At 33.6% G+C, this 27,477-nt stretch overlaps 4 protein-coding genes across 4 annotated transcripts; 1 reads left to right on the forward strand and 3 right to left on the reverse strand.

Moving 5' to 3' along the window:
• Positions 1–4,349: 4,349 nt before the first annotated feature.
• LOC108208353 (glutaredoxin-C13) lies at positions 4,350–4,920 on the reverse strand. The gene has a single exon (XM_017378883.2). It carries the CDS (start codon positions 4,771–4,773, stop codon positions 4,459–4,461), a length of 315 nt encoding a protein of 104 aa, XP_017234372.1. The 5' UTR covers positions 4,774–4,920; the 3' UTR covers positions 4,350–4,458.
• A 1,842-nt stretch (positions 4,921–6,762) lies between these two features.
• LOC108208233 (glutaredoxin-C13) lies at positions 6,763–7,214 on the reverse strand. Its single transcript, XM_017378747.2, has one exon. It carries the CDS (start codon positions 7,163–7,165, stop codon positions 6,851–6,853), a length of 315 nt encoding a protein of 104 aa, XP_017234236.1. The 5' UTR covers positions 7,166–7,214; the 3' UTR covers positions 6,763–6,850.
• Positions 7,215–13,938: 6,724 nt separating this feature from the next.
• On the forward strand, positions 13,939–14,571 carry LOC108208408 (monothiol glutaredoxin-S2). The gene has a single exon (XM_017378940.2). It carries the CDS (start codon positions 14,122–14,124, stop codon positions 14,428–14,430), a length of 309 nt encoding a protein of 102 aa, XP_017234429.1. The 5' UTR covers positions 13,939–14,121; the 3' UTR covers positions 14,431–14,571.
• A 2,149-nt stretch (positions 14,572–16,720) lies between these two features.
• LOC108207427 (adenylate isopentenyltransferase 3, chloroplastic) lies at positions 16,721–17,668 on the reverse strand. Its single transcript, XM_017377875.2, has one exon. The coding sequence runs from the start codon at positions 17,666–17,668 to the stop codon at positions 16,721–16,723; it is 948 nt and encodes a 315-aa protein (XP_017233364.2).
• Positions 17,669–27,477: the final 9,809 nt, after the last annotated feature.

Genomic DNA, 27,477 nt, shown 5'->3' on the forward strand with positions numbered 1-27,477 from the left:
GATGGATTTCAACCCTGCAAAGACATAAACTTTAAAATGTGAAGAATGACCGGCAGCACGCAGCAGTTTGGCAAGTGTATAAAAATAATTATATATTTTATAATAAATATAATTTACATATTATATTTAAATATATAAAATAAATAAATATTAAAATTATTGCGGTTCGGTTCGGTTTGTATTCGGTTTTAAAATTTTCGAAAACCAAAACCAAATACAAAGTATCGGTGCGGTTTTTATTCGGTTCGATTTTTATTTGGTGCGGTTTTATATGGTGCGGTTTTGTACGGTTTTTGCAGTTTTTGGTTCGGTTCGCGGTTCTGTTTCTGCTCATCCCTACTCATTTTAGTGGAGTGTAGAAGCCCTCATTCTTTAAAATTGAGTAAAATTTAATCTAATTATTTTAATTTCATTTTTTTTGTTTAACAATATTTTTAAATATACAACAAACTAGAAATTATGTTCTACAACGTAATCAATATCCACAACAGTGAATTTATTAAATCGCAAGACATATTTTTTTTTTGTTTTTTTTTTGACGGAATCGCAAGACATATTAAACATATTGTAGCGTCCTGTAATTAACGATGTGTCTTTGTGGCCGTTTGGGTGAGCTTAAAATAAGTGTTTCTTGCTTAAAATAAAAAAGTGAAATAGAAGTTAGAAGTTAGTTAAGACTTATAAGTGATTGAAGTGTTTGGGAAAAAAGCAGAAGTCATGAAACAAAAGCTAGGAATCTTAGCTTTTTATAAGTGCTTCTCGACTTTTTACACAAGCGGTACGAAATAAGTGCTTCTAACTTAAAAGTCCAGAAGCGGGGCTTTTTAGCCCCGCCAAACAGCCACTTTATATTAAACTTTTTTTTGAAGGCAGTCTTTATATTAAACTTGGTAAGCTAATTAATTTTATATGTGGATATCATATATGCCTTTATATTTATATTTTAATTAACGGTGTAGTGTACATCGTTATTTAAGCTAGAATCAATAAAAATATAACATGAGTCATTTTGCATCAATGCTATCCAATTTGATAGGATTTTTATACGCTTTATTCTAAAACGTATCATATATGTAATTTTAGTATCCCAACATTATTTGTAACTGTCCATCAAATATACAAAAACTAGAAATAATATCGAATAATATATTTATTCGATCAAGTGTGATAATTAGTTAACATGGAAATCTACACCAACAAAGGGGATCTTTATAGGGACCAACCGGAGCTCTGCAGTAAGCCGTTGCAGCAGGCCCAAAACGATATTTACAATTATCCCAGCAATTATCGTCAGCCTTTTCATTCTTCGGACAAAATGGAACTGGTACCGTTAATATCGGACTCTCGCATGTTTTTCCAGCAACGCATGTTGCATATATCGCTATCACAAATAAAACGTTATTATAAGTTCTGATAACACAAATATCAAACTTTAATTTAAAATCATTATAGCTACCGAGGAGATAAAAATCTATAAAACTGAAACAAGTAAGAAATTAAAAATATTTATAGAAAAGAAAAAGTACCTAAAATCAGAGCACAGAGAATTTTAACCGACTGCTTTTCCATAATAATGTTACTAATCGTGTCTCTGTTGCCGACGCGAATCCACCAAAACCGAAAGTATAAGAAGGAACTTATGAGAAATATGCACACATATCTCCCCATTTATATACTTGTAACGGAATTTAAAAATTAAATGATAATAAATGTGAAATCACAAATTAGCTTTTTTGTCACGATCTTCCATAATTTTTTAAAATAAGTGAGTGTTGTGAATAATGTTTAACTTTCTTTAAAAGTGAAGAAAGAAAGCATCTATAATTAGTAACTTGCGTATAATAAACAAATCTATATAAAATATGAAAAGCGGAGTAAAAAAAAATTCATTTCTTTTGTATAAAAATTTGGGAAAACTTGTACTTGTATAAAATTCCGTAAGTCTTCAAAAGGCTAGGCTCACAATACTGATGCAACAAATATTTTGTTGCGTGTATAATACCATTGCATATAAAAGGTCATATAGTATAAGAGAATCCTATTTATGTTTTGCCATGGTTGATAATCTTTTTTTTCTTTCTTTAAATAAATAAGGGCCACATGCTCAATTCTCCATCGCGGTCATACTTCCTAGCAATCTACCCTCTATATAACTCCCATCAGAGCTCAATTCTCCCAACAATCCTCACAATTATCAAAATATTACGTATCCGTTTGGGAGTGCAGTTCAAATTGTTGTGCTGTCAGAAAAAGTGATAGTGAAAAAAGTGGTGTTATAAAAATCAGATAATTGTTTGGTAATTTTATATATTTGATTATTTTGAGTTGTAATATAAAAAATAATATTTTTGGTAGGTTTGATAGTGAAATTTGTAACAGTTTCTTGCAAAAGCTAAAATACAGCTTTTTTTCAAAAGCATGAGAGTGACCCGTTTTTTCCAAAAACAACTTTTCATCTGAAAACTATTGTTTGGAAAAGTTGTATTTAGATTTATCAAATAATTTTTCATCTGCTTTTTAGCAAAAAACTATTGTTGCTGCTTATAAAAGCAATATCAAACAGTACCTACGACACTCTTATGCAGTAAGAAGCTGTTTGACAAACATATAACCCGTTTTTTAAAGTTAGAGGTTTGTGATAAAATTAGAGTTTGCGATGTTTTAGAGTTTTGACCATTTCAATCCGCTAATGTTAGTGTTTCATAGTTAGAGCATCTCCAATGTCGTTGGCTATATTGGACATGTAGGACATTATGTAAAATTTGTTGAATCTGTAATACATTGTGCTTCAATGGTATTAGCTGTAATTTAAAAATATTTTATTAATATTTAGATTGTTATAAATAGAATATATCAGTTTAATATGATAATAAATGATGTGTAATCTTTTTACAGTTTTTTTACAGACTTATAAAAATTTGACAAATATAGTCATCCATTAGAGGTTGACTATAATCATTGAAAAGGGGTGAGTATGGTTGGAGTGTTTTTTTTTTAAGAGATTGGCTATATTTTTTTATTTTTGTATGACAATTTACTTTTTAGCTAAGAACTCTTCATGGTTGGAGACGCTTTTAGCGAAAAAAATAGAGGTTTGGGCTCAAAAAGCTAATTTTCAAAAAGCTACATAATTTTTTGGGTTAGGGATTTTGATATTTGTCATAAAAAGTTAATCAAACAACTATTTACCAAACAATTTTATATTTACCAAACAGTTTTACAAATAAGCGTTAATTCAATTCAATACCCAAAACATCTATTTTTAATCAATCCATTCGAAATTCCTAAACAGGGCCATATAATTTGAAATTGCGTTTCTTTATCGAAGAAATGGCTATGGTTACAAATGTAAGGTGCTGAATATCCATTCGTGTTATTCAGCAAAAGCTCATGTTGCATGTTTCGCAGCATCAAGGCATTGATCTCCAACTTTTGTGCCAGTCCAATAGTTTACGAGCTTGATGAACTGCCAAATGGGAAACAAATGGAAGAAAGCTCAAACCATTCGAAAGAAAGCCAGTAGTGCCAGTCATTTTCAGAGGGAAAGAAGTAATAGGTGGTCCTAATGAGCTCATGGGTTTCCTTGTGAAGTGAAAATTTGTTCCCCTGATATTCGGAGCTAAAGCTATATGGTGGTTATAGTCTATAAATTATCTGATTGTGATTAGTCACATGAGTGTGCTCTGATTATAGTGTTATCTCACTATATTAAGTAAGATTCACAGGCCTTTTGTAACTGACAGGACAATCTCTTTACATGAATTATGTATGAGCTGGTTTTGTGATTAGTATATCTTGAGTGGAACTAAAACAAAGAACAACTTGTATATGTGTCACTATGGCCTAATTTAAACATATGTCATCATCTCCTAACGAGTGTTCTAAAAATCGTCCGATTAATCGATTAAGGAGTAATGATTGATACATACTAATATGCTGGATAGATAGATACTCATTTCGATCGTCCAGCCCAAAAGAGATGCTGGACGTGAATTTGGTTATAATCCTGACTGTTGGATACATAATTCGTCGACTATAAAACTGTGTTGTGTATGCCATTGTATTAACCGGATGAAAATCTGAACTACCAAATGCCTTGCACCTTCTTACGCAACCTAAAAAGGGGTTTTAAACTTTAAAGTATGGCCCTCAGAATCTAAGCCTTTTTTATGTTTTTAAGGGTCATTTAGTTGTACTGGTCCGATTTATATGACCTTGCGGCAAAACCAAGTACACATCTTCCCTGTAAGCTAGTGTAAGTCCATGTGTGGCGTCTTCACCGACTAACTCCGCTTCCTACTTTTTGATAAAACTGTCTGTAACTAATGAAAGCTAAAGATAAATACCAATGCCTAAGATCAAATTATATAGACTGATTAAAAGGGAGCTGAAAGTGCTACTGAGCCAAGCTTATTTTTATCTTAGAATGTTACATTGTTTTTGTTGACATGGTATTGTTTAATTTGATAACACAGCCTGGTATGGCTTGATCAGAGTTACAAGGGAGCCACTCAAGTGAAGTGACATGACTTCATTGGTTGATCCCACAAGCTTGCCTCCTATGAACACTGCTGGAACCGCGGGCGCACTGCACCCCAACCGGTAGAGAGCCTTCTCCATTTCCCTTCCCTCGGGATCTTTGTCGATTTCATAAACGACTGGCCTCACTTCCAGTTCTTGAAACAGAATGTCCACCGCATAGCACAAACAGCATGTGCTCTTGCTGAAGATCACAACTCCATTCTCTGACACCAGTCGCGAGATCTTCTCCATCTCCAGAGGAGAAACTAGTTAGAAGCTTAGGTTGCTTGAACTCTAAGTCCTCAGTGCTCATCTATTTATACTTAACCAATTCTGGACTAATTCCACCATGTAAGAATATTTAAAAGTCTAGGGCTTTACTTAGATTCTAGGCTCGAATAAAGCAACTTTTCAAGATAGAGATGCACTAGAATTATCTTCCACATACCAATCAAGTTGGAAGATAACAATATATTCTGCAGATCTGTAAGTTTGTCTATGTGAATAAACGAAACCATCCAGTTCATATAATAAACACTTCTTATCAGATATATGGACAGAACTCTGGCTAAAATGATTAAGTATATTGATTTTTCACACATTTGAAGCCCAAAGATCATGCTTTTGACCACATCATATTTATGGACTGTAATACTCTTTATTAAAGTAGCACAAGAAGAAACAGTCGATTTTCAACAGATTCTCCAACTTTTTAATATATTCTGAGATAGAGAGATTAAAAATGAGATAACTTTCAGTCTCTGTGCAAGATTCTTGGAGTCCTCCTTAAAAACTTGCATGCTTAATTTTTACTATACAGCTTGTTGAGATATAGGAAATAAACAAAAAGTCTCCTAGTCCTCATTTTCTCTCTGTATAGTTCTGTTTTTGTTTTAGTTGCACAAGTTGGTATAGAGCCTTGTCTTGTCTGATCAATATGAACAACTCAGTTCCTCTTTCCTTTGTACCTTAGTTAACTAAAGAAAACTATGCAAATGGAGTATACAAATGAAGGCTCTCCTGGGAGCTCAAGAAGAACGGGAAACAGTACTTGAAAAATGTTATACTGAAGTTGAAGATGAGGAAGGATTAAACCAAGCTCAAAAGGATAAATATGAGAAGATCAAGAAAGAAAAATCAACAAGCTTTTTCTTGATACATTAAGGAGTACAATCATACGATGCAGATTGGGTGAAAATCGCTTCTGCCCCCACAGCACAAGCCTGGGAAATTTTAGAAATTTTGTATAGAGGTGATGAAAAAGTAAATAGTGTAAGATTTCAAACTCTTCTTAGTGAATTTGAATGAATACATGAAACAGAGTCCGAGCCCATTTCAGATTATTGTTCACGGAGTATTATCTGTAGTTAACAAATTAAAAAGGAATAGTGAAGCTCTGGGTGATGTTCGTGTCATTGAGAAAATTCTCCATTCTTTAGGTTCAAAATTTGGCTACAAAGTTGTAGCCATCGAAGAATCTTAAGATGTAAGCAAAATGACCATTCATGAAAGTAAGCTTGTTAAAAGCCCATGAAGAAAGATTGAACACGAAAAAGAATGAAGTGTCATCAGATCAAGCACTTGAATTAAAATCCTCCCTAGATGAAAAAGAAATCACATTGTAAAAATCAAGCAGGAGAACGTAGTCGTGGAGGGGATATGCAATATATCTATACTGACAGTTTTTGCATGCCTTGCAACTTCTAACACTCTTTTAGATTTTAACTGTCAAACATATATAATCCGAAATTGTGTTTCTTCTCTAAGAAATGGCTATGGTTACAATGTTAGGTGCTGAATATCCATTTGTGTTATTCAGCAAAAGCTCATGTTGCATGCTTCGCAGAATCAAGGCATTGATCTCCAATTTTGTGCAAATTCAACAGTTTACGAGCTTGATGAACTGCCAAATGAAAAACAAATGGAAGAAAGCTCAAACCATTAGAAAGAAAGCCAGTAGTGCCAGTCATTTTCAGAAGGAAAGAACTAATAGGTGGTCCTAATAAGCTCATGGATTTCCTTGTGAAGTGAAAGTTTGTTCCCCTGATATTCCAAGCTAAAGCTATATGGTTATAGTCTATAAATTATCTGATTGTGATTAGTTACATGAGTGTACTCTGATTATAGTGTTATCTCAGTATATTAAGTAAGATTCACAGGCCTTTTGCAACACTGTCTGTAACTAATGAAATTATGAAAGCTAAAGATAGATACCAATGCCTAAGAACAAATTATATAGACTAGAGATTAAAACGGAGCTGAAAGTGCTGAGCAGCCAAGCTTATTTTTATCTTTGAATTTTACATTGTGTTTGTTGACATGGTATTGTTTAATTAGATAACACAGCCTGGTATGGCTTGATCAGAGTAACAAGGGAGCCACTCAAGTGTAGTGACATGACTTCATTGGTTGATCCCACAAGCTTGCCCCCTATGAACACTGCTGGAACCGCGGGCGCACTGCACCCCAACCGGTATAGAGCCTTCTCCATTTCCCTTCCCTCGGGATCTTTGTCGATTTCATAAACTACTGGCCTCACTTCCAGTTCATGAAACAGAATGTCCACCGCATAGCACAAACAGCATGTGCTCTTGCTGAAGATCACAACTCCGTTCTCTGACACCAGTCGCGAGATCTTCTCCATCTCCAGAGGAGAAACTAGTTAGAAGCTTAAGTTGCTTAAATTCTATGTTCTCGATGGTCACCTATTTATAACCAATTGTGGACTACTTCCTCCATGTAAGAACATTTCGAAGTCTAGTGCTTTACTTAGATTCCAGACTTGAAAAAAGCTACTTTTTCGAGATGGAGATGCACTACTGTTATCCTCCACAGACCAATCAAGTTGGAAGATAGCAATATATTCTGCACATCCATTTATGTGAATAAAATCAAACCTTCCAGTTTAAAACACTTCTACTTATTGGAGAAATCTGACAGAACTATGACTTAATGATTAATTATTTATGTTTGTCACAAATGGTCATGCTTGTTACCACATGCACATTTATGAACTCTAATACTCTGCATCAATTAATTGAGAAACTGTCAATTTTCACCAGATTCTCCAACTTGTGTTTATATTCTGAGATAGAAAGATTGCAAATGAGATACCTTTCGGTGGCTGTGGAAGATTCTTGGAGTCCTCCCACAAACTTGTGTGCTTAATTCTTACAACTTACAAGTAAGTATCCAAGTTTGGCCTTATATACAATGCTACCAAACTATATGTCAATGAAGTTTTAAACACTTGATACACGACTAGAACAGTCAATAGGAGTTCAAAGAGTGTCAACCAAGTACCAACAATGATATCATCATAGGACTGCAATGACAGTACAGAGTACTATGAGTTGTGTATTATGCAGGCTCAGGTTCTATAAGACAGTTTTAACAATTCAGTAAGATATGAGTCCAGTAGTAAGGGTGCAGGAAACCTTTCACCTGACTAAAAAAACCCTGAGTTCTTGATATTGCTCTCGTTTTTTATAACAAGAAGTTTAATCAGGAAAGGAACAATTAAATTCTCTTTTAGTCGTTCTTAATATTAATATCTGACCTTTCTTGCACAAGAATAGAAATAGGAATCACGAAGGTAGTTCATCTGGTGCTTGAACTAATACAATTAGATTATAAATGTAACTAAGATACTATGCATTAAAAAAAAAAGATACCAGCGTGCATACATGTGTCAAAAATATCAGGTTTACCGTGGCATAATGTTTCTACAAACGAGCAAATATCATATAGCATGTAATTTTCAGGCATACTGGATCGTTCTGTCAGAACATGTCTAATCACTAATTTAAAAAATTCCCAAGAGTAGATTTTCTCCATATGAGAAGAATCTGTGAGTTTTGATTTATTTCAAATATCGATCTACATGAACAGAGATTGGCTGAGAATGTATATATTCCACCTATGAAAACAACTGGGATGGAAGGATAAACACCTTTTAGTTTCCCAAAACATTTTCCCTCCCATTCGCATCTTGATCTAGTTCATGTGTTCCAGGACTTGCACCGCGTTATTAATGAAGTGCCTTTGCACTATCGCAATGCAAGTCAGAGCTCTTTGTGGAAATCACTACAGGCGCTTTTTATGCAAGGTCTTTTACTCTATCCAACTAAATAAAATATATGGACTTCAGAAGATTTGTACAACACAGAGCTTATGAAAAAGAATGAGAAATTGGTTTTGCCATAACCAAATGAGAAAGTTAAGATATGTGCCAAAGCTAGAAAATACAGAAAGCTAAGTGGCCATGAACTCTTCTAAGCAAGCTTGTGTACAGTGGTGGACTCTTACCAATGCAGATACTCAATATAAATCCTATAAAGAGAAAAATGTGGAACGGTTTTAACTCCAAAGTGAGAAAAATACACTTCAAAAGTTGAGATAACCTCCATAATACTAGGATGCAGTTATGAATAATGAAATGATAGCAATATCCTTGACTGCTTCAAGCATGGAGATTTCAACGACTAAGTGTCAATAGCAAGTTTACATGGGATAACTGATTAGGAGCGAGCGCTGGAGAGTTTGGGGAACATATTCTCAAGTCAATCACAATCAATTATTTAGAAGGAACTTCAAGAATAAAACCTATTAACTATCTGAAGAGTGAAGAACCTTCAAAAACTGTTTCATAATGCAGGTGAACTATTCAGCGCTCCTAAATGCCAATTTGCTTCTCTATGTGGGTAAAGTTGAACTCTAAATTGTTCTCTAATAAAGTGAAACTGCACGTTTTTATGGTGAATAGACCACGAATTATTTTCAGGTCTATGTGATCCTTTCCGATTATTGCCCCTTTAAAACTCTCGATATACTTAACAAAATCTTACGCAAGATCACTAACACTGCAAAATGATTTAAAGAGAGAGCCTAAACTCAGTTGATAAATCCTGGGGAAAAAAAAAGGACAGTTGAATTTCTGCTAAACTTAACACCACATTCTGACCTAGTACATTTTTGCATATTTTTATTTACTCCTTTCAGGTTCTACATCATCGTTTATCTTGGTAGGAACCCTCTCAGAATGTGGAAAAAGGCAAGTGTGTCTATAATTCAAGTCGGTCAACTTTCTGGTGTTGGTCCCCTCTTAAGCTCATAGCCTAAAAAACTCAAGCAAGAGAAGCAAGCACTGTAAAGCCATAGATTTACTAAAAGCTTATGACGTAATTGGCTAAACAGAGTATATCTCAGTTGCATTTATATACTAGAAATTTGTTAAGAGAAACAAAAACTCCCCTTTCCAGCTTAAAAATAGATCAGTATTACTTAAGACATCGAAGATTCGCAAAACTAGTGAGAAAAGAAGACTTATCATGATATGATTCTCACTATGTCACAAAGGAACTTCATGCTTAAAAGCATTTACTTTTCTTCTTTCTGGATGGTGTATACTACAAAACCATCCTACTATGTGAGCTTACAAATTTGCCAACAAAGTGCTCGTCTGCTAGATGCAGGCTAATTTAATCATAGCCAAGCATGAGGTGCAAACAGAATAAGACATGTCCAAGTTGCAGAACCATCATATGCAAATTTCTTAGTTTTAATACTACTCCAAAGGCCATGTAGCATATATACTTCTTTACTAGGAAATCACTAATGATCATCCAATTCAACGTTCGTTGCAATGATGCATCTTGATGCAAACCACACTAAATACATGGAAATAGACATGTGATGGGATTTTCTGAAATAAATCGCATGTTTCAATATAAATGACTTGAAGAAAACTTAAAAAAAAATAACATAAAAAAATCAAAAGAAATCAATGGATATAAGACTAAATGACCAGATGCATTCTATGTGAGACATAATGAAAAAGAATGGCTTCTGAGATATCTGCAAAATGGGGTAATAGTGTCCACTTCAGAGAAAAAGACAAACAACTATCTAATGCACATTTGCACTTTAGATCTATTGTTGCACATAAAATCAGTCACTTAGTTTCAAACTGTAATATAAGAGTTAAAGAACATTTTTTTATTGTTGATTGTCAGGACTAGATAGTGTTTTTCCAGATATGCAACATTATTCCAATATCTGTAAACAAAATATTATGAAAAAGTTCATAAAAGCTCTCACTTTAATTGCGTTAAGAAATTGGACTTCTTCCGTTCACCATAATCCCCGGACATGCAAAACCGGAAAATTAGCTTAAACGAAAATCAGCATATTCAAAGCAACATGTTAATCTTATGGTCTGTTCGAGAACTTGAATTTCATTTAAAATTATTTGAAATCGAGGACATTCAATTACTAGCATAAAGCGGAGAATTTGAGACACTTCAGATTATGTCCTTAGAGCAACTCCAATGCAATGCTATATTTGGTTCTATTGCTATATTATAGCATCAAAAGTAAAAAAACTCAACTTCAAAGGGGTGCTATATTTGGATGCATCCATGCATAGATGCATCCTTGGTTCTATATTTGAAACCAAGGATGGATCCATCCATGTTGCCACATCATCAATAAATAGAAATTGGAAACTAGTTAATGAGTTAATGAGTTAGGTAAAAGTTAAAGAGTTGGTTCTATATAGAAGTTAGATAAAAGTTAATGAGTTGGTTAAATTTGAAACAAGTTATAGAACTTAGCATTGGAGTGCAAGTTTTATTTTAGCACCAAAAAACACTTTTTGGTGCTATATTATAGCAATAGCAATAGATATATAGCATCTAGCATTGGACTTGCTCTTAAAGACCAAGTTTGGAACCATTTATGTCTAATTCTCAGAGATCATAAAATTTTTTAATGCCAGTTTAAATTGGGGTTCATCATGACTTTGAACAACAAAATTCTGAATTGGCTGTGTAGCCTTTATTAACTGAAGTATAATGCGGTTGTGCTAACATCTCATTTTAACCGGAAAGCTGTTTTAGCAAATAATTTTCTGAGTCCCCAAATGGGTATATTTATCCAATATCTAGTATAAGTCTTTAACAGAGAGCATAATGAGATAAAGTTCTATTGATATTGACAACCACTAAATTAAAGTATTGCAACAAAAAATTCCGTTGGCAATCATGAATTCTGTTTGGTAATCGAGAGTAGCAATGGAATAAGCTTGTGATATACAGTTGCAAAAAAAAAACCGCCACAGGGAAGGCATTTACAACAGATATTGTTTCTTTGACAACTTAGCGACGGAGATGCAATAGTTTAGCAACAAAATTCAAGGTGTTACCCCTTCGACGCAACTAAGTGCCGTTAACATTCTTATTTAGGAACTTAGGAACTTAGCAACTGAGAATTTAGCAACAAAATTCTTGTTGTTGTAAACAACAAGACACATGCAAAAAATGTCAATATCTATGTATTAGAAACAGATTGACCAACCGAAAAAAAAAAAAAAATCTAACAGAAAAACTTTAAAAAATTATAATAAACCAAACCACGGCAAGTTGTGCGAGTAAATGACTAACCATATATACAATCGACCTTTCATTCTGCCTGCAGCCACTCAACCAGTTTTTGTAATCGAATCCAGTCAACATCTTGTGTTCTACAGAATGTTGCAGGTGCATACATACGTGGCCAACTCTGATACCTGAAATGTACCTTACAGTACTTAAATTATCATAAGATAAAAGAAGAAAAGGAGATATATGCTTTTATTCCCAAGGGTCATACTAATCATAACGTCACAGGGAAAATAAAAAAGTTGAACTGCACCCGTGCACAGCACTAATCAAAAAATTGTTGGAGCAAATAATATATGAGGCATATGAAAATTGATGTAAATATGTATTTTCAGGCACATATATATCGATGTTAATATATATATATACAACATAAGCAGGGACGGAGCTAGCATTGGGGCACTCGGGATACTTACCCCATGATTTTTAAAATTTCTATATTTTGTGGTATGAATTGATAAGATGCACAGTTTTGCTCCTCATGCGGGAGTCATTGTTCTGCTACCTATATGAACTGTGTTCAGCTCTTACTCCTTCTACACTTTAGATTCATTTATGTTTAACTTCTTGTTAGCATATATACTTGGGTTTTTGTGATCAAAGAATCAAATATAGTTTCAGGTTTAGTAGTTTATGTTTGATTTTCAGGTTTAGTAATTTCATTTTTTTGCCTCCATTAATTAAAAATCCTAGATCCGTCCTTGAACATAAGTACTCCCTCTGGCTCATTTAATTCTATACGTGCTCGATACACACTTCAATGCTCTTATAAAACATAGTTCTATAACTTATTTTTAAAATTTTATTTTTCTGAATAAAAATATAACATTCAAACTTTCATACAGAAAAGAAAAATCTTAAAAATAAGTTACAGAACTATACTTTACGGGAGTATTAAAGTCCGTGGCGCGTCCCCGTCCCCCAATGTATATAACTCAGGGGGATAGAGGGAGTAGTTTTTTGATCGATATAACATAAATAGTAGCTACCCTTCTGTCATGGGATTGGTACTGGCAGCGAGAGATTGATTGCTTAAGTACCTGACATTGATGATATTAAAGTAAAACCTTATCCAGTTGTCTAAGCAGGAGAATATGTACGGAATAGGACTGGCGCATAACTTTTACATGGCTTAGCAGACGTGTTACTACTCGTACCTTTCAATTCTCAATGTGATCAAAAAGAACTTCAGAGCTAGCAAGCAGTCGAAGCATGATATCGACATCAAGAATAATAGTAATTTTACGCCTTTAAGTTATGAACTTATCCATTGAAGTATATTTTGGTGAGAAATGTACTTAATTTACTGTTGGAAAGAACTAGAGAGATCAAATACTAATACTTTTGATTATCCGTCAGTATTGACACATTCGGTTGCCATCCTCCATTGGAGATGCTCTTAGGAGCGATATTTACCTGCACTGCAAGGAAACAGGCCTTTCCTGGTAAACTAAAATCGACTGACAATCGATCGACAGTAACTAAAGGTCTGATATATTTAGTGGCCACACAATAATAACCAAACACGATCTCCTTTGTTAGTGGTGTTAAAGCCGAGCAAATACCTCCTAACCGACTAATTATTTTCTGACGATGGCAATCAGTAGATTAAGGACCTTATAATCAGCTGAAAGTCTTTTCCGACCAATATTAATGCTGGTGGTCGTAAAACCCTGTTTTGTTGTAGTGTTGCTAAAAATGTCTGTATAATTGGTGAAATGCATTTGTTAATATGTACAGTGATCCAATTAAACAAGCATTATGCAAGGCCGATCCCAATTAAACAAGAATTTTAAACAAATGAAGAATGTGTTATATGGAGAATATAATGCATGGTAATCATAAGGTCCTGCAAGAATATGCATTCTATCTAAATTGACAGTTTTTGCATGTCAATCCACTGATTGGCAACTTGTAATATTCCTTGTAGATTTTCACTATCAAACGCTGAATTGGTTGTCTGGGAATCCACTCATATCATTTCACAGCAAATTTTTATCACAGGTGCTAAATATCATTGTATTGATCAAGTCGGTCTTCACTATATAGTCCCCATCAGAGCTCAAGTTTCAACACAAACTTCTCAATAATCAAAACTTTTCACCTTTCTTATAAATACCAACTTATATATTTCAAAATTGTAGATCCTTATCTCTGAAATATGGCTATGGTTACAATGTTAGGCGCAGAATACCCGGTTGTGATATTTAGCAAAAGCTCATGTTGCATGTGTCACAGCATCAAGACATTGATCTCCAACTTTGGTGCAAATCCAGTAGTTTACGAGCTGGATGAACTGCCCAATGGGAAGCAGATGGAAAGAGAGCTCAAAGCATTAGGAAGAAAGCCAGTTGTGCCAGTTATTTTTATAGGAAAAGAGTTAATAGGTGGTCCTAATGAAGTCATGAGCCTCCATGTCAAGGGAAAGCTTGTTCCACTGCTCTTGCAAGCTAAAGCTATATGGTTATAATCTGTAACTAAATTACTGTACTAAGATGAGTACGCTCTGGTTGATAGTGTTATTTTACTATTGATTAAGAGCGACGGCCTTTTTGTAACTGTGAGGAAAGTGGCCTTGGATTGAATAATATATGAGACCTTGAGACTTATAATGAATCAATGTGATTGTCATTTGTCAGTACTGTTACTCTGTGAAATCAGAAAATATGGTTGCATGTGTTGCATCTTTATGTTTATGTCTAACCAGCAACCTGTCACTAGATTGTGTAAAATATTGTTGTCTATTATTGACATATATATTGGATATTGGTAATCCGAACAAAATCAAATAGATTTAAGTTAATGAAGTCAAAGTCCTTATAATTTGACGAAGCTTTCATGGAGTTGGTTCAATTTGTTAAATAGATTTTGAATGTACTTGCTTTGTTTGAGTGCAACCTGACAACGTGTATCTTGTGCATCCGCTAGGCCACAGCATATTCAGATATCATCCCAAGTGCTGGTTTCAAACAGTTACAAGTTTCTTAAGTTTTAAGTACAAGGCAGTATTTTGTCCCTTCAAATTTGTAAATAATGTTCTATATTTAGGTTATCTATCTTGCAGATGTTCTCACGTACATGCTAAGATGTAAATGTAGCTCTGCAAGTGTAAGGGTGTCTGAATTTGGAGCTCTAAGTTGTGGAACTTCAATACACTGATACACTCAAATTATTGCTATTAATATTAATGTGAAGGAGAATGAGCTTGGTGTGGGAAGAACAATTTCTTTTATCTGTGTTCATGCAAGTCTCGCCTTCTAACTGTATTCACTGGTATTTGGTATGTAAATAAATGACTTCTCCTCTTTTTGTTTATCTTTTTCTTTGATTCTTATATTATTTGATAGCAGCTTGCATTGCGGAACAAAGGAATGTCTTGTGGAGGGACTATATGTCATTTACAGGTAGAGTCTCACCATAAGCTGGCATAATAGTGAATGTCTAAATGATATGGATATTACAGTATGGCAATTTCTTCTTCACTGTATGAAAAATTGAAATTATATCTCTACTTGTAATGTACTGGGATTCGGCTGGAAGTGTACAACATGTATATGCTAAACTAACAGAGTTGGTAGCATCATGAAAATTGTGCATATTTTCGGCCCAAAATGAAGTGTGGAGTGTCCGAACTCATGTGTTTCTAGTATCCCATGCAGGTTTGATGTAGAAGAGAGACAAAAAAAAGAAGAAAGATTCAGGATAACAGAGCCTTTAAGTCTTTAACTTATCTTACTCTGAAGGAAGAAATTGTAATTATTCTAGATGTCAATTTAAGCTCATAGGTATTAGGAAGATTTCCTCCATAAGATTCTAATAGTCTTATGGTACTTAATATTTGAACTTACACTTTCTTCAACTTGTCATATCTACCAATGTCAAACTTTTTGTATATTGTTTGTTGAGTGAATGCAAATCGCGAAATTTGATTCACACATTTTGTACTCAATACTAGTTGTTAGTTTTGCTTATCGTCTTTGAAACACTTGGACATCGTCTTGTGTTTTCTTCTATAAATTTTGTTAAATGTTGTAAAATGTCATTAATGAATATCTGTTCTGATCAATATCTTTGAAAACAGTGTCCGCGTATCCAGGATCTGCCTTATGTATCTGTTGCATTCCTACAGGATCGTAAATTTTATGAAAGATCAGATTCAAGGGTCCATAAGATATTCTATTGTTTATACGGTCAAAAATATAGTCTGCCTTAATACTATGATAACAACACTGTTGAATCTCCTTTTGGTGCTCTTGATGATCTCTTGTTCTTGTCCTCTGTTTGAAAATGATAGTTTTGCTGTTATTCATATGATGCATATTTGTTTTACTCTTTATAAATTTTATATCACATATTTTGAGCCATATAAAGGTAGCCAGATATGACAAGATGCTTAGAACTATATGCTGTGAAAGACCAAAATTTGTCTTTCAGTAGGCCAGATAGTGACTGATACAGAAGTTTCATTCTATGCTCATCTCCAACTTCAGAACAATGATCACTTGTCACTTTAAATTATTTTACTGCGAGTTGATCCGTATTTGTACCTCTTATATAATCTTGTCTTCAACCATACTCAAGTGACACCATGAAAACATACTTAGTTATAGCTTGTGGATGACTCATCTATAAGGACGCGTCTAATATGACTCGTATCCATGCAACTTCAAATCTTCAGAACTAGGTTACATAATTTCTTTATAAATATATAAATAAGTAGCCACAATAGCCTGGCATCACTGTCTGTTGAACACATAATTTTAGCGGATTGAAGCAGCCATGGCTGTCAGTGTTGGTACTTTATTAGTATATATGTTGGGGCCAGGAGTGGTAAGAAATTTGTTTACAATTTTCATGCTCGGCTCCAGAACAAGCTCCTTCCATGCCTTACTGGACTCCTTGGCATTCTTCTGCAACGCGTCAGTGGCATCAAGCCTGTAAATATTCCATCCCTTGTCGTTCCTCAGTCGTAAAATCTTTTCTAGCTGACGACAAGCTAATCTGCAACTGTTTATCTTCACATCATATATAGCTTTCTGCAGCAGCCTTGTCCTAGTTTCTTCATCCGCAAATGCCTCAACTCGAAAGTAATAATCAAACTCAGGCACCCCAATGGCCCTCCTTATCCCCTTTGAATAATCACCATTCGGGTTGAAATATTGCCTGGCCTCTTCCACCATCCCCTTGTCAACCATCACGTCAACACGTTCCGATATAACTTGGTGTAGCACTGGCATTGAGACATCCAGCCATAGGTAACAACAGTCGTACCTCGAATGAAATCCATGCATCTTACTGTCAACGAGAGCCTCAATGTACGAATTTGAGCCTCCTGCAATAATAGGAACTCGTCGTCGTTCCACTACAGAGGCCAAAGCAGAGGAAGCCCTGTCACAAAAATCAGTACTTGTAAAATCTGCCGCAGGATTCATGAATCCCAAAAGGTGGTGCGGCACACCACAACTCTCTTCATCTGTAATTTTGTTTGTAATCACGTCCAATCCCTCGTAGACTTGTATTTTATCTGCATTGACCACCTCCCCGTGAAATCGCGTAGCAAGATTGATGGAGAGTCTGGACTTACCCGTGCCAGTGGCTCCCAAAACAACCACCACCTTATCTTTAGATGGAGGCCTAGAACTTTTACAAGAATTGCGAATTTGGAGAAAAGGTTGAGATGGTTTGCAGATAACCATCGACATTGTCATTATTCGAAAACAGAACTAATACTTGATATTCTAGCAAAAGGGGGTGTGTCTGCACTATACACTGTACAGGCTGTTTATATACTGCAGCTCGTCGAGTTGAAACAAAAATGGAAAGCGTTCGAATGTGCCACCTGTCCTCTAGTCAAACACTGAGTTGCATAGTGGTGGTGGGGGATCAACGATTGCTTCAGTGATATAGCTTTTCAAAGCTTGCGATAGTGAGGTTTCCGGGCTATAATGTTACCTGTTTTTATTGCCTTGGAGCCTGGAGGCTGTAGATTTACAAGTACTGCATGGGACATTGTGTATGCTCATATTTGAGTGCGGTGCGGGACAGCTCCTAACAATATCCCCTTATGGTCTTTTTTGGAACCTGACTCTAATACCAACCAATTGTTGCAGCTCCCGAAAGGCCTCGTTACTATTATCCTGATGGTTATATTCTAGCTTTTCTGTCACTCTTACAACCGACGTGAGACAACTCCTAACAATAAAGCTAGCATAAGAAACAATGGTCAAACAGGCACTTCATATGCATATAACCATAATTACAGTTTTTTTCTTTAATCCCGAGTTCCACACCATTTAAGTTCCAACAAATATGAAATCATGGTTCCGTAAGTGATCATGCATGTATGATGATAGCATGCCTAAAAGAGAGATTCGAGATACGGCTCCCTTTTACGCTCTGTATACTCTGTTCTCAAATTTTTTGGCCCCAGTCAAACAAAACTCTATCCCTATTTACATAACTAGTTGCATGTACAGCCAGATTAATGCACGCATGGGTTTGGATGGTGATGTATCAATAATTTGCAGTATTGTTTTGAAAGGAATCTTTGATTTCAATTAGATTCAAGTATATAAGTTTTCAGTAGTTTATTGTGGTGGACTCGTGTATCTGTGCAAGCTAGCTCTTAAAATAATACTATAACTTTTTTAGTGTATGTTTGACTTGATGAAAAGGAAGGCTTATAATGGAACTTGGAACTTGGAAGGGGATGTTATAGCATCAAATGTAAAAAAACTCAACTCCAAAAGGATGCTATATTTATATTTAAATGCATCCATGCATAGATGCATCCTTGGTTCTATATTTGAAACCAAGGATGGATCCATTCATGTTGTCACATCATCAATAATTAGAAATTGAAAAGCCTTTGTTGAGATATTTAATAAAATTTATAGAAGTTAGGTAAAAGTTAATGAGTTGGTTAAATTTGAAACTAGTTATAGAACTTAGGATTGGAGTGCAAGTTTTATTTTAGCACCAAAAAACACTTTTTGATGCTATATTATAGCAATAGCAATAGATATATAGTATCTAGTACTGGACTTGCTCTTATGTGTAACTCTTTGTAGTTCAAAGGATAACTTTTGATGCAAGGAGAATCCGAGCTATTATGTGTCTTACATTCAAGACTACTAAAATGTTATGCTAATATTTGAAAAAATTTGTATGCACGTTTGTTAGACCAAGTCCGATAGCTGTTCTAAATAGATGCATATATTTTGTTATCATCATTGTTACAATTTAGCATTAAAATTTGTATCAAGAGTCCAAAACAAGAGTATCAAGCAAGAGTCCAAAAAGACTTTTTGAATAAATTAGATTGCTATGGAATAAGTAAATGCCACAATGGTTCTTCACGGCTTAAAAACAGTTGTACTTGTTAGTGACAAAAATGAAAGCAATACAAAATTTGTCCCTTGGCCACATCACACGAGTTTGTTGTATCTCACTTGAACTTGGACCAATTCTTTATAAATTTGACCTGCATCGACTTGCATTTGGGTCCTCACCACTCACTAGTCACTCCCATGCAATATTGCTTAGCACAATAGCACTAATGGAATCTATTTGTTGTCAGGTTGTGCAAAATGCATGGCATTCATAATTTTGACCAGAAATGTTACTTTAAAATGTGAAGCACGTTACACAGAAGGATGATGATGTAAATACTCTTTTGCGGATTTTGATTTTTTAACACACATACTTGTGAAAATATTATTTTTAAATATTTTTTTATTAATAAAAAAAGTGATCGATTCATATTTTTATTATGAAAAAAATAGGGCTTTTTTTATTTATAATCAAATTTTCAATCTTATTTTCAAAAATACTACCTTCTCCAATCATATTTTCAAAAATACTACCTTCTCTAAAATATTTTCAAAAATACTGTGGTTGCATATGCAACCATATATGCAACTGAATTCCTGATTTCAAGTTCCAGTTTTCAAATATATATATATATATATATATATATATATATATATATATATATATATATATATGGATTCCAAATATGAGGTCGAAAATGACATTTGAAAACTGTAAGTTACAACTGATGTATGGATGCCCCTGGCGGGGCCATTAGATTACAATAGAAACAACTGAATGCAACCTCATATGCAACTAAATGCAACCTCATATGCAACTAAATGCAACTGAAAACTGTAAGTTACAACTGATGTATGGGTGCCCCTGGCGAGGTCATTAGATTGCAATAGAATCAACTGAATGGAACCTCATATGCAACTAAATGCAACCTCATATGCAACTAAATGCAACTGAAAACTGTAAGTTACAACGAATTCCTGATTTCAAGTTCCAGTATTGACATCAGTCAAAACGATAATATACAAAAAATATGAAACTTCCCCCACGCCTGACCGAGAAACAGCAGGTCCAATGAATGATTTTTCTGATGATGTGTCGGATGATGTAGTGTATATAGAATAACATAATATTAAGAAGATTCGGATCGTTGGTCGGGCTTTAAAAAAAGTGACTTATTGCTTAAAGTAAAGAAGTAGTTTAAAAATGAAAAGTTGATTTAGACTTAAAAGCTATTACAAGTGTTTGGATATCGTGACTTATAAGTTCTTATAAATTATTTAAGTGTTTGAATAACCTAACTTATAAGTTAATATAGTTCTGTAATTTTGTAATATAAATTGTTTTTTATAAAAATAAATTATAATATTACAAAACCTCTTACTATTAATACACGAAATATTTAACATATAAAATTTATTAAAACTATGCATTAAAATTATAAAAACTATGCATTAGAAGAAAAAATTCTGTTTTCTGTTAATTAAAGAAGAAGTGCTGCAAGAACAATTAAAGAAGAAGAGTTGCATTTAACAAAAAAAAACAAGAAGAATAGTTGCAAGGGAAAGCTGCGGCAGAGAGAGGTAAGGAAGTGTTAGTAACAAGTTGGAGTCCAAAAAAAAGCTACGTTTTGTAGCTTCTTTTTTTTTAGCTTCTTAACCTCAAAATAAACACTTATTACAATTTGCCAAACAACATGTTTATAAGTGAAGTGGACTTTTCAGGCTTTTAAATCCATAAGCTCAATCCCCAAACACTTGCTTAGTTTTTGTTTTAGGACTTTCACATATTTCTCAAACAATTTAATCACTTATAAGTCTTAAATTGCTTCTAAATTCTGCTTCAGTTTTTTACTTTAAACAAAAACACTTATTATAAACTCCCCCAAACGGCCCCTTAATATGTATCCATTATATACTTATATATAATAATCGTAAGGGAGATAATTTGGTCGTATGGTCCTATGGTCCAAAATCTTATCATCCGTTGGATCGTATATTGAACAAATAAGCACCGTTAGATTAGAACAAAATTAAATTCTGTTCTATAAGGAAACTGACATCTACTTGCATGTTTATAATTCTTTTTTTGAATCCAAAACAAATTCTGTCTTTCACGTGTTTTTGTTTTTTTTTTAAATCCAAAATACATACTTCCTACAAATTTTAATTGTAGAATCTTATAAATCGCATCGTCACAAAATTATTTTTATCCCATCGGATCGTATATTGAACAAATAAGCACTGTTAGATTAGAATAAAATTAACTTCTCTTCCATAAGACAATTGATATTTACTTGCATGTTTATAATTCTTTTTCTGAATCCAAAACAAATTCTGTATTTCACGTGTTTATGATTTTTTTAATCTAAAATAAATATTTTCTACCAATTTTATTTGTAGAATCATATAAATTGCACCGTCACAAAATTATTTTTATCTAATATATTTTAAAATTAATAAGCCCGATTTATGTGGGAAACGAATACAAAAACTTTTTCTTAATCCAAAACAAATTCTACCATCTTATTGCATGTTTATGATTCATCTTTTTAATTCAAAACAAATTGTGTTTATCAATTTTAATCTCGAACTATTAAAAATTTTTGAAAAATATTTAAACCACATTATAATAATTCTAATATAAAATATATTTATAAATATAATCTAATAGGAGTTGGCGTCACATATTCTACTTAAAATAATTTAAAATTTGATAGAAAGAATTTAATAGTTTGGCATGATACATATAATTTTAATTTATTATTTATAAATTAATTTTTTTCACACCATTTAAAATATATTTAAAAAGTTTATAAATAATTAAAAAGCTCCCGTGCCTTGCACGGGCTATAAGCTAGTAGCTATGAACACCGGTACGTGGTTGGGACAATAATGGTTCAATTTTAAAATTTAGTCGAAATTCAAAATCAATTTTTTTTATTACAGTTAAACCTCGATTAAGTAATATCCGATAAAGTAATAACCTCGCTTAAGTAATAAATTTTGTCGGTCCCAACTTGGGCCAATGTTGTGAAGTTATATTTTAAAAGCATAAGATAATAAAAATTTAGAAATTCATCAAAGGCCCACATAATACGTAAAGTAATAATTCATAAATTATATATATATATATATATATGTGTGTGTGTGTCATGTTCTAGAGAGAACCATTAGAGACAGAACTCATGGAACCCTTACCTTATTTCTAGTATGAGTGAGAGTTCTGCAGCAGAACTTCACATGCGAATTTTGAGCTTGGTTTCTCAGCTCCAGCAATTTGAATTTTGAGATGTTATAATATCTCTATTACATGTGCCTTCATGCATTATGATTGCTTTCGTCACGTGATAGCTAATTATTATGACCCTTGCAGTCACAAGACATTTTGCAAGAGGGTCAGTGAAAAGAAATCTGCAGTGCAACCTTCAAATTCTTTAAAGTAGTTGGTTTAGAAAAAGATGTCTGATGTTGTTAACTATGCTCATCTAACATCCTTGCAAGATACTCCATGGTCTTACATCCAGTATTCTAGCAACAACATGCAATTCCAGTGTGATAATTTTTACGAGGACGAGTATAATTTTCAGAATATCTATGAATTATGCTATATTAAGATTTCAATCATGATTTAACGGGCTCTAATATATAGCAAATATTATACCAATAACCAAAAAAAAGTAATACTTACACTTAATAATGATTAGAAACATCAATAACTACCAACTCTAACAGTACTTTCTAAGATTAGGAACATATATCATTAGTAAAATGGTTAATGTTAACATGATATCTGCATCCGAATATGTTCTATTTTATATTTTATTCATATATGAACTATAATAGAGGAAAAAGTAGTGGATGAATTGAAGAAGATGAATTCGTTATTAACCAAAATAAGTTAAGCGCCAAGTTCTTAAAAAATAGAAGAGAGAAGATGCTCGTAAGTTCATAAAGAGCGTGCAGGAGTCCACCGAAGATCTATTTGGATCAATATTCTTTATTCTGGCTGCAAGTCACCAAGGGCCATGTACATGGTGTTAACCATAGATAGCCGAATGTATGTCAGTTATTTGCAAAAAAAATTATAAATTATTACATTCAGGAAGAAACATGCAATGTCTTAATTTTATTTTTTTAATAGTCAGAAATCTAAATATAAAATTATCAATATGTACAAAAGGTTATCTAACACCAAAGAATTACGACATTCATTTTAAATAGTGTCACACATTCTTACGTTTTATGGAAAGCCCTTCGATTACATGTATTTTTGTCAAAAGTTCCTAAGGTTCATTGTTCATTATCTCTTAAGTTAAGACAGAGCCAGGTTGCAGATAGTGACACATATCCATTAGACAATATCATTTGGCAATAAACTATCAAGAGCTCGAATACTCCATATGTGAAATTTTTGCTCTGGGATTGGCCATTTAACATCATAATTTCTGAAAGCGTTAATTTCAAGATTACAAGGCCAACACTTACATTTTCTATCACATATCTAGCCGAGATAGCCAAGCAGAGCTAATGTTTAATTATATTTAAGTTGCAACTTTATCATTTATATTTGTCAGTTTAAGAGAGAACCTCTTATTATAATTGTAACAATCAAGCACCATTATAGATTAAGAGCCAACAAAATCCATGCATAATGATATTAAAAGAAAGAAAATTATATTCAAAGAATATAATCTGGATAGTACATCTACATATGACATATAGTGCAAAGGCTTACCGCAGCTCAACTGCCCAAGTTAAAATCGCAACTACCTTTTCCACTTCTCCATATGTTTTTCAGCTTGGAGTCTTTTTCAGAATTTTCTGATTGGCACATGAGAGCGACTGCAATACTCTAACCGGGTCATCATCATCAATTAAATTTAATTGTGCCTGGACTTCTAAATAGCTCAATTTATTTGCAGAATTAAACGGTAACAAAGCTGCAGGCTGGAAACAAATGAACCACAATCTTTGTGACTGATTAGAAGTCCTACTAAACACAATGATAATCACAATTTTTTTATGTCAGTTTTATATAAACAAATAGGATTATTCTTTCTTTTTAAGACTTGCATACATTTCAAGAAATCCATTTGCACTTTTAGTTTAAAAGTGTTTGCATATGATTTAGAATAACAATGGTATCTTTTTTTGCTAATTATAACAATGGTATTTGAAGTTAGAAAAGACATGTATACTCAGAAGAATTAAAAAGCTACCTACCCTGAAATATTTCTCAATTCAATTGAGTTCACAAACAGAGTCAACACGATAAAATGGGATCTAGGCTTATAACTAACTGTATATGACGTATATGATCATTTATACATTCATGAGACCTTGCATTATAGTTTAGTATAAAACAATCAAACAATACAGTCACTTGAATAACTCTCAGGCGACTTCTACCAAACATTTGAAAGTCACCAGAGAGGCATATATGTTGTGCAAAAAAATTCTGATAAATAAGAAAATGAATATGCAATGCGACCAATGCTATTATTGCTATAGAGGAATTTAACCTTCCAAGGACAATTAGTGAAGCAAGTCTTAGTAATAATACGAAAAGCTATTGAGTCGCACAATGACTTTATCGCTTTAACTTCTTTACAATCCATACCCTTTCTCCAGAACAGAAGATCCAACGAACACAGTCGGAGTTAAATTGAACTACAAACAAATTGAACTATTTTAACCCATCATTTGATTCCATCATATGAACCCTCAAAGCTGCTCGGTCATGTTTTTTTTTTTGACAAAATTGCACTTGCTCTTATCGAGAAAACGCCGCTACTCTGAAGAGTTTCTTTCATCCAAAAAGCTTATTATCTAACCAAAAGACATGAAAATGTCTCCGGATTTTTAGACAATAACACTAATGTCCGAAGGGTCCTGTTCCCTGACAACTGATTGTCAGGGAACGTTTAACCAACACATTGTTTCCCAGCTGTTGGATCGACGTTCCGCGCTTTTTTCCCACGGATACTGGGCCTTCCGCACATAATTTACGCGGACACCACTGTCCATCCACGTTTATTTTGCGCGGATAACACAGAAAGATATCACTCTCTCCCTCTTCTCTCTCTCTTCTCCCTCTTCTGAAAAGGGTAAAAACCATGGATAACAATGAAGCAACGAGTACAATGTTATCAAGAATCAAAAGCTCACAAAATGGAAGCAAAATTGTGGGGTATCTTCTCATAAAAGAGATTGGGGAGAAAGAAATGATAAGGCTTGTTTTGGGCCTGAAAATCACTTGATTTCTCTCATTAATCAAGTGAAAGCTGAGATGGCTGCTGCATCAAACACTCCATCTGCTTCTCCTTTCATCCCCATCGTAAACCCTAACGGGCCCAATTCTTTTGCCCAATCATCACCCAGAATCATTGTTCCGATCAATGAGTTTGTGAGCCGTTCTTCTTATCCGCGCAAAATAAACGCGGATGGACAGCGGGTGTCCGCGTAAATTATGTGCGGAAGGCCCATATCCGCGGAAAAAAAGCGCGAAATGCTTTAAAAAAAATCTTTTATCCCAGCCGTTGGATCGTCGATCCAACGGCTGGGAAACAGTGTGTTGGTTAAATGTTCCCTGACAATCAGTTGTCAGGGAACAGGACCCATGTCAGAAATAAAACGTCCCTAGTTCTCTTTTTATATATAAGAGTAGATGGGCTGAGCTTGCAATAAAAGTGGACGAGCTCAAAGTAATTGGGGTAGGGTCATTTATAAAATACACAGATTTTAGAAAGAAAATGAAGTTATCATAAAATCTGTAGGTGGGCTCCTGAACCCCATATAAATCCGCTAGGGGTGAGCATCGGGCGGTTGGGCGGTTTGAAAGGTCTAAACCAAACCAAACCAAACCGAAACAATCGAGTTTTCAAAATCTCAATCCAAAACCAAACCATTATGTTTAAAATCCAAACCAAACCAATCTGTTTAAAATGGTTCGGTTCGGTTTGGTTTCGGTTTAAACCGTTTTTTATATGTAAATCAAAGTTAGCAACAAAATTAAATTTTAACTTTAAAAATAATTAAGGAATGAAAAATTCAATATATATTATCTATTTAATCATATCTAAAAAAGACAAAAGAATATATTAGCTTGATAAATAAAAAGAGACGGAAGAAAATAAGAAAAATGTGATTCCTATACTTTTATAATAATATAAATAAAAAGAATGGAAACATAATACATACATCAAAATTAACATCATAAAATAGAATAAATAATATTTTTAAAGAAAATCTTTACTAGGACACCTCTTATATGTTTAAGATTTTACATTTTTTTGTAGATAATAATTTTATTTTTAATAATACATTATTAGTACATGTATATTAATGTTTAAATCTACACATTCGATTCGGTTCGGATTTATCGGTTGGTTTGTAAAAACCGAAACCAAATCGAAATAATTCGATTTCTATAATTTGTAACCGTAACCATAACCAAACCAAACTGTTATTAAACTATTAAATTCGGTTTGGACGAATTGGATCGGCCGATTTCGGTACGTTTGGAGAATTTTCGCTCACCCTGAAATCCACCATTGCCTGTTTGTCCTGTAAATTAAAGAAGTAATTTGAACCTCCGTATTGGTTTTGATCTATTTTACAAATACTCGCTGCACATCCATTATTTCTGGTCAGGAACACGTCGTTTTGCAAGTAGCCTGGACTTGGAGTCTTGAAATACTTTATCTTTTCTTTTGTCTCTTGACGCGAGCTGTTAAATGAACTTACATGGTTGTTGCTCTCCTCGTTTCTTTGTTTCGGACATGTTGATGTTCACTTTGTGGCAGTGTGATTTCTTTTAACTCATATCACACAGTATGATTCATTTCGTTACACTTTCAACTACAATTGTATCATCAAAATTAAATATCACATTTTATAATACAGTGCGATGCGATATAATATAGATATTTATGCATTTTGATGAATATCTGTGTTTATATGCATCAAAATAAAAAAACTAATTTTCAACAACGAAGAAGTCTTGAACTATTTCAGTTTTAATATATTCAAAATACATGTTAAGCAAGTTTTTATAAGTTTTTAATCTATTTTAATTTTTTGGCCCTTTTAACATCTCATTCGAGTCTCGATGTAAAGCATAAGCAACGAAGAAGACTTAAACTATTTTACTTTTAATATAATCAATAACTATTATCAAAAAAATA

The sequence above is a fragment of the Daucus carota genome, chromosome 2, assembly GCF_001625215.2.
Source record: "Daucus carota subsp. sativus chromosome 2, DH1 v3.0, whole genome shotgun sequence".
NCBI lineage: Eukaryota > Viridiplantae > Streptophyta > Magnoliopsida > Apiales > Apiaceae > Daucus > Daucus carota.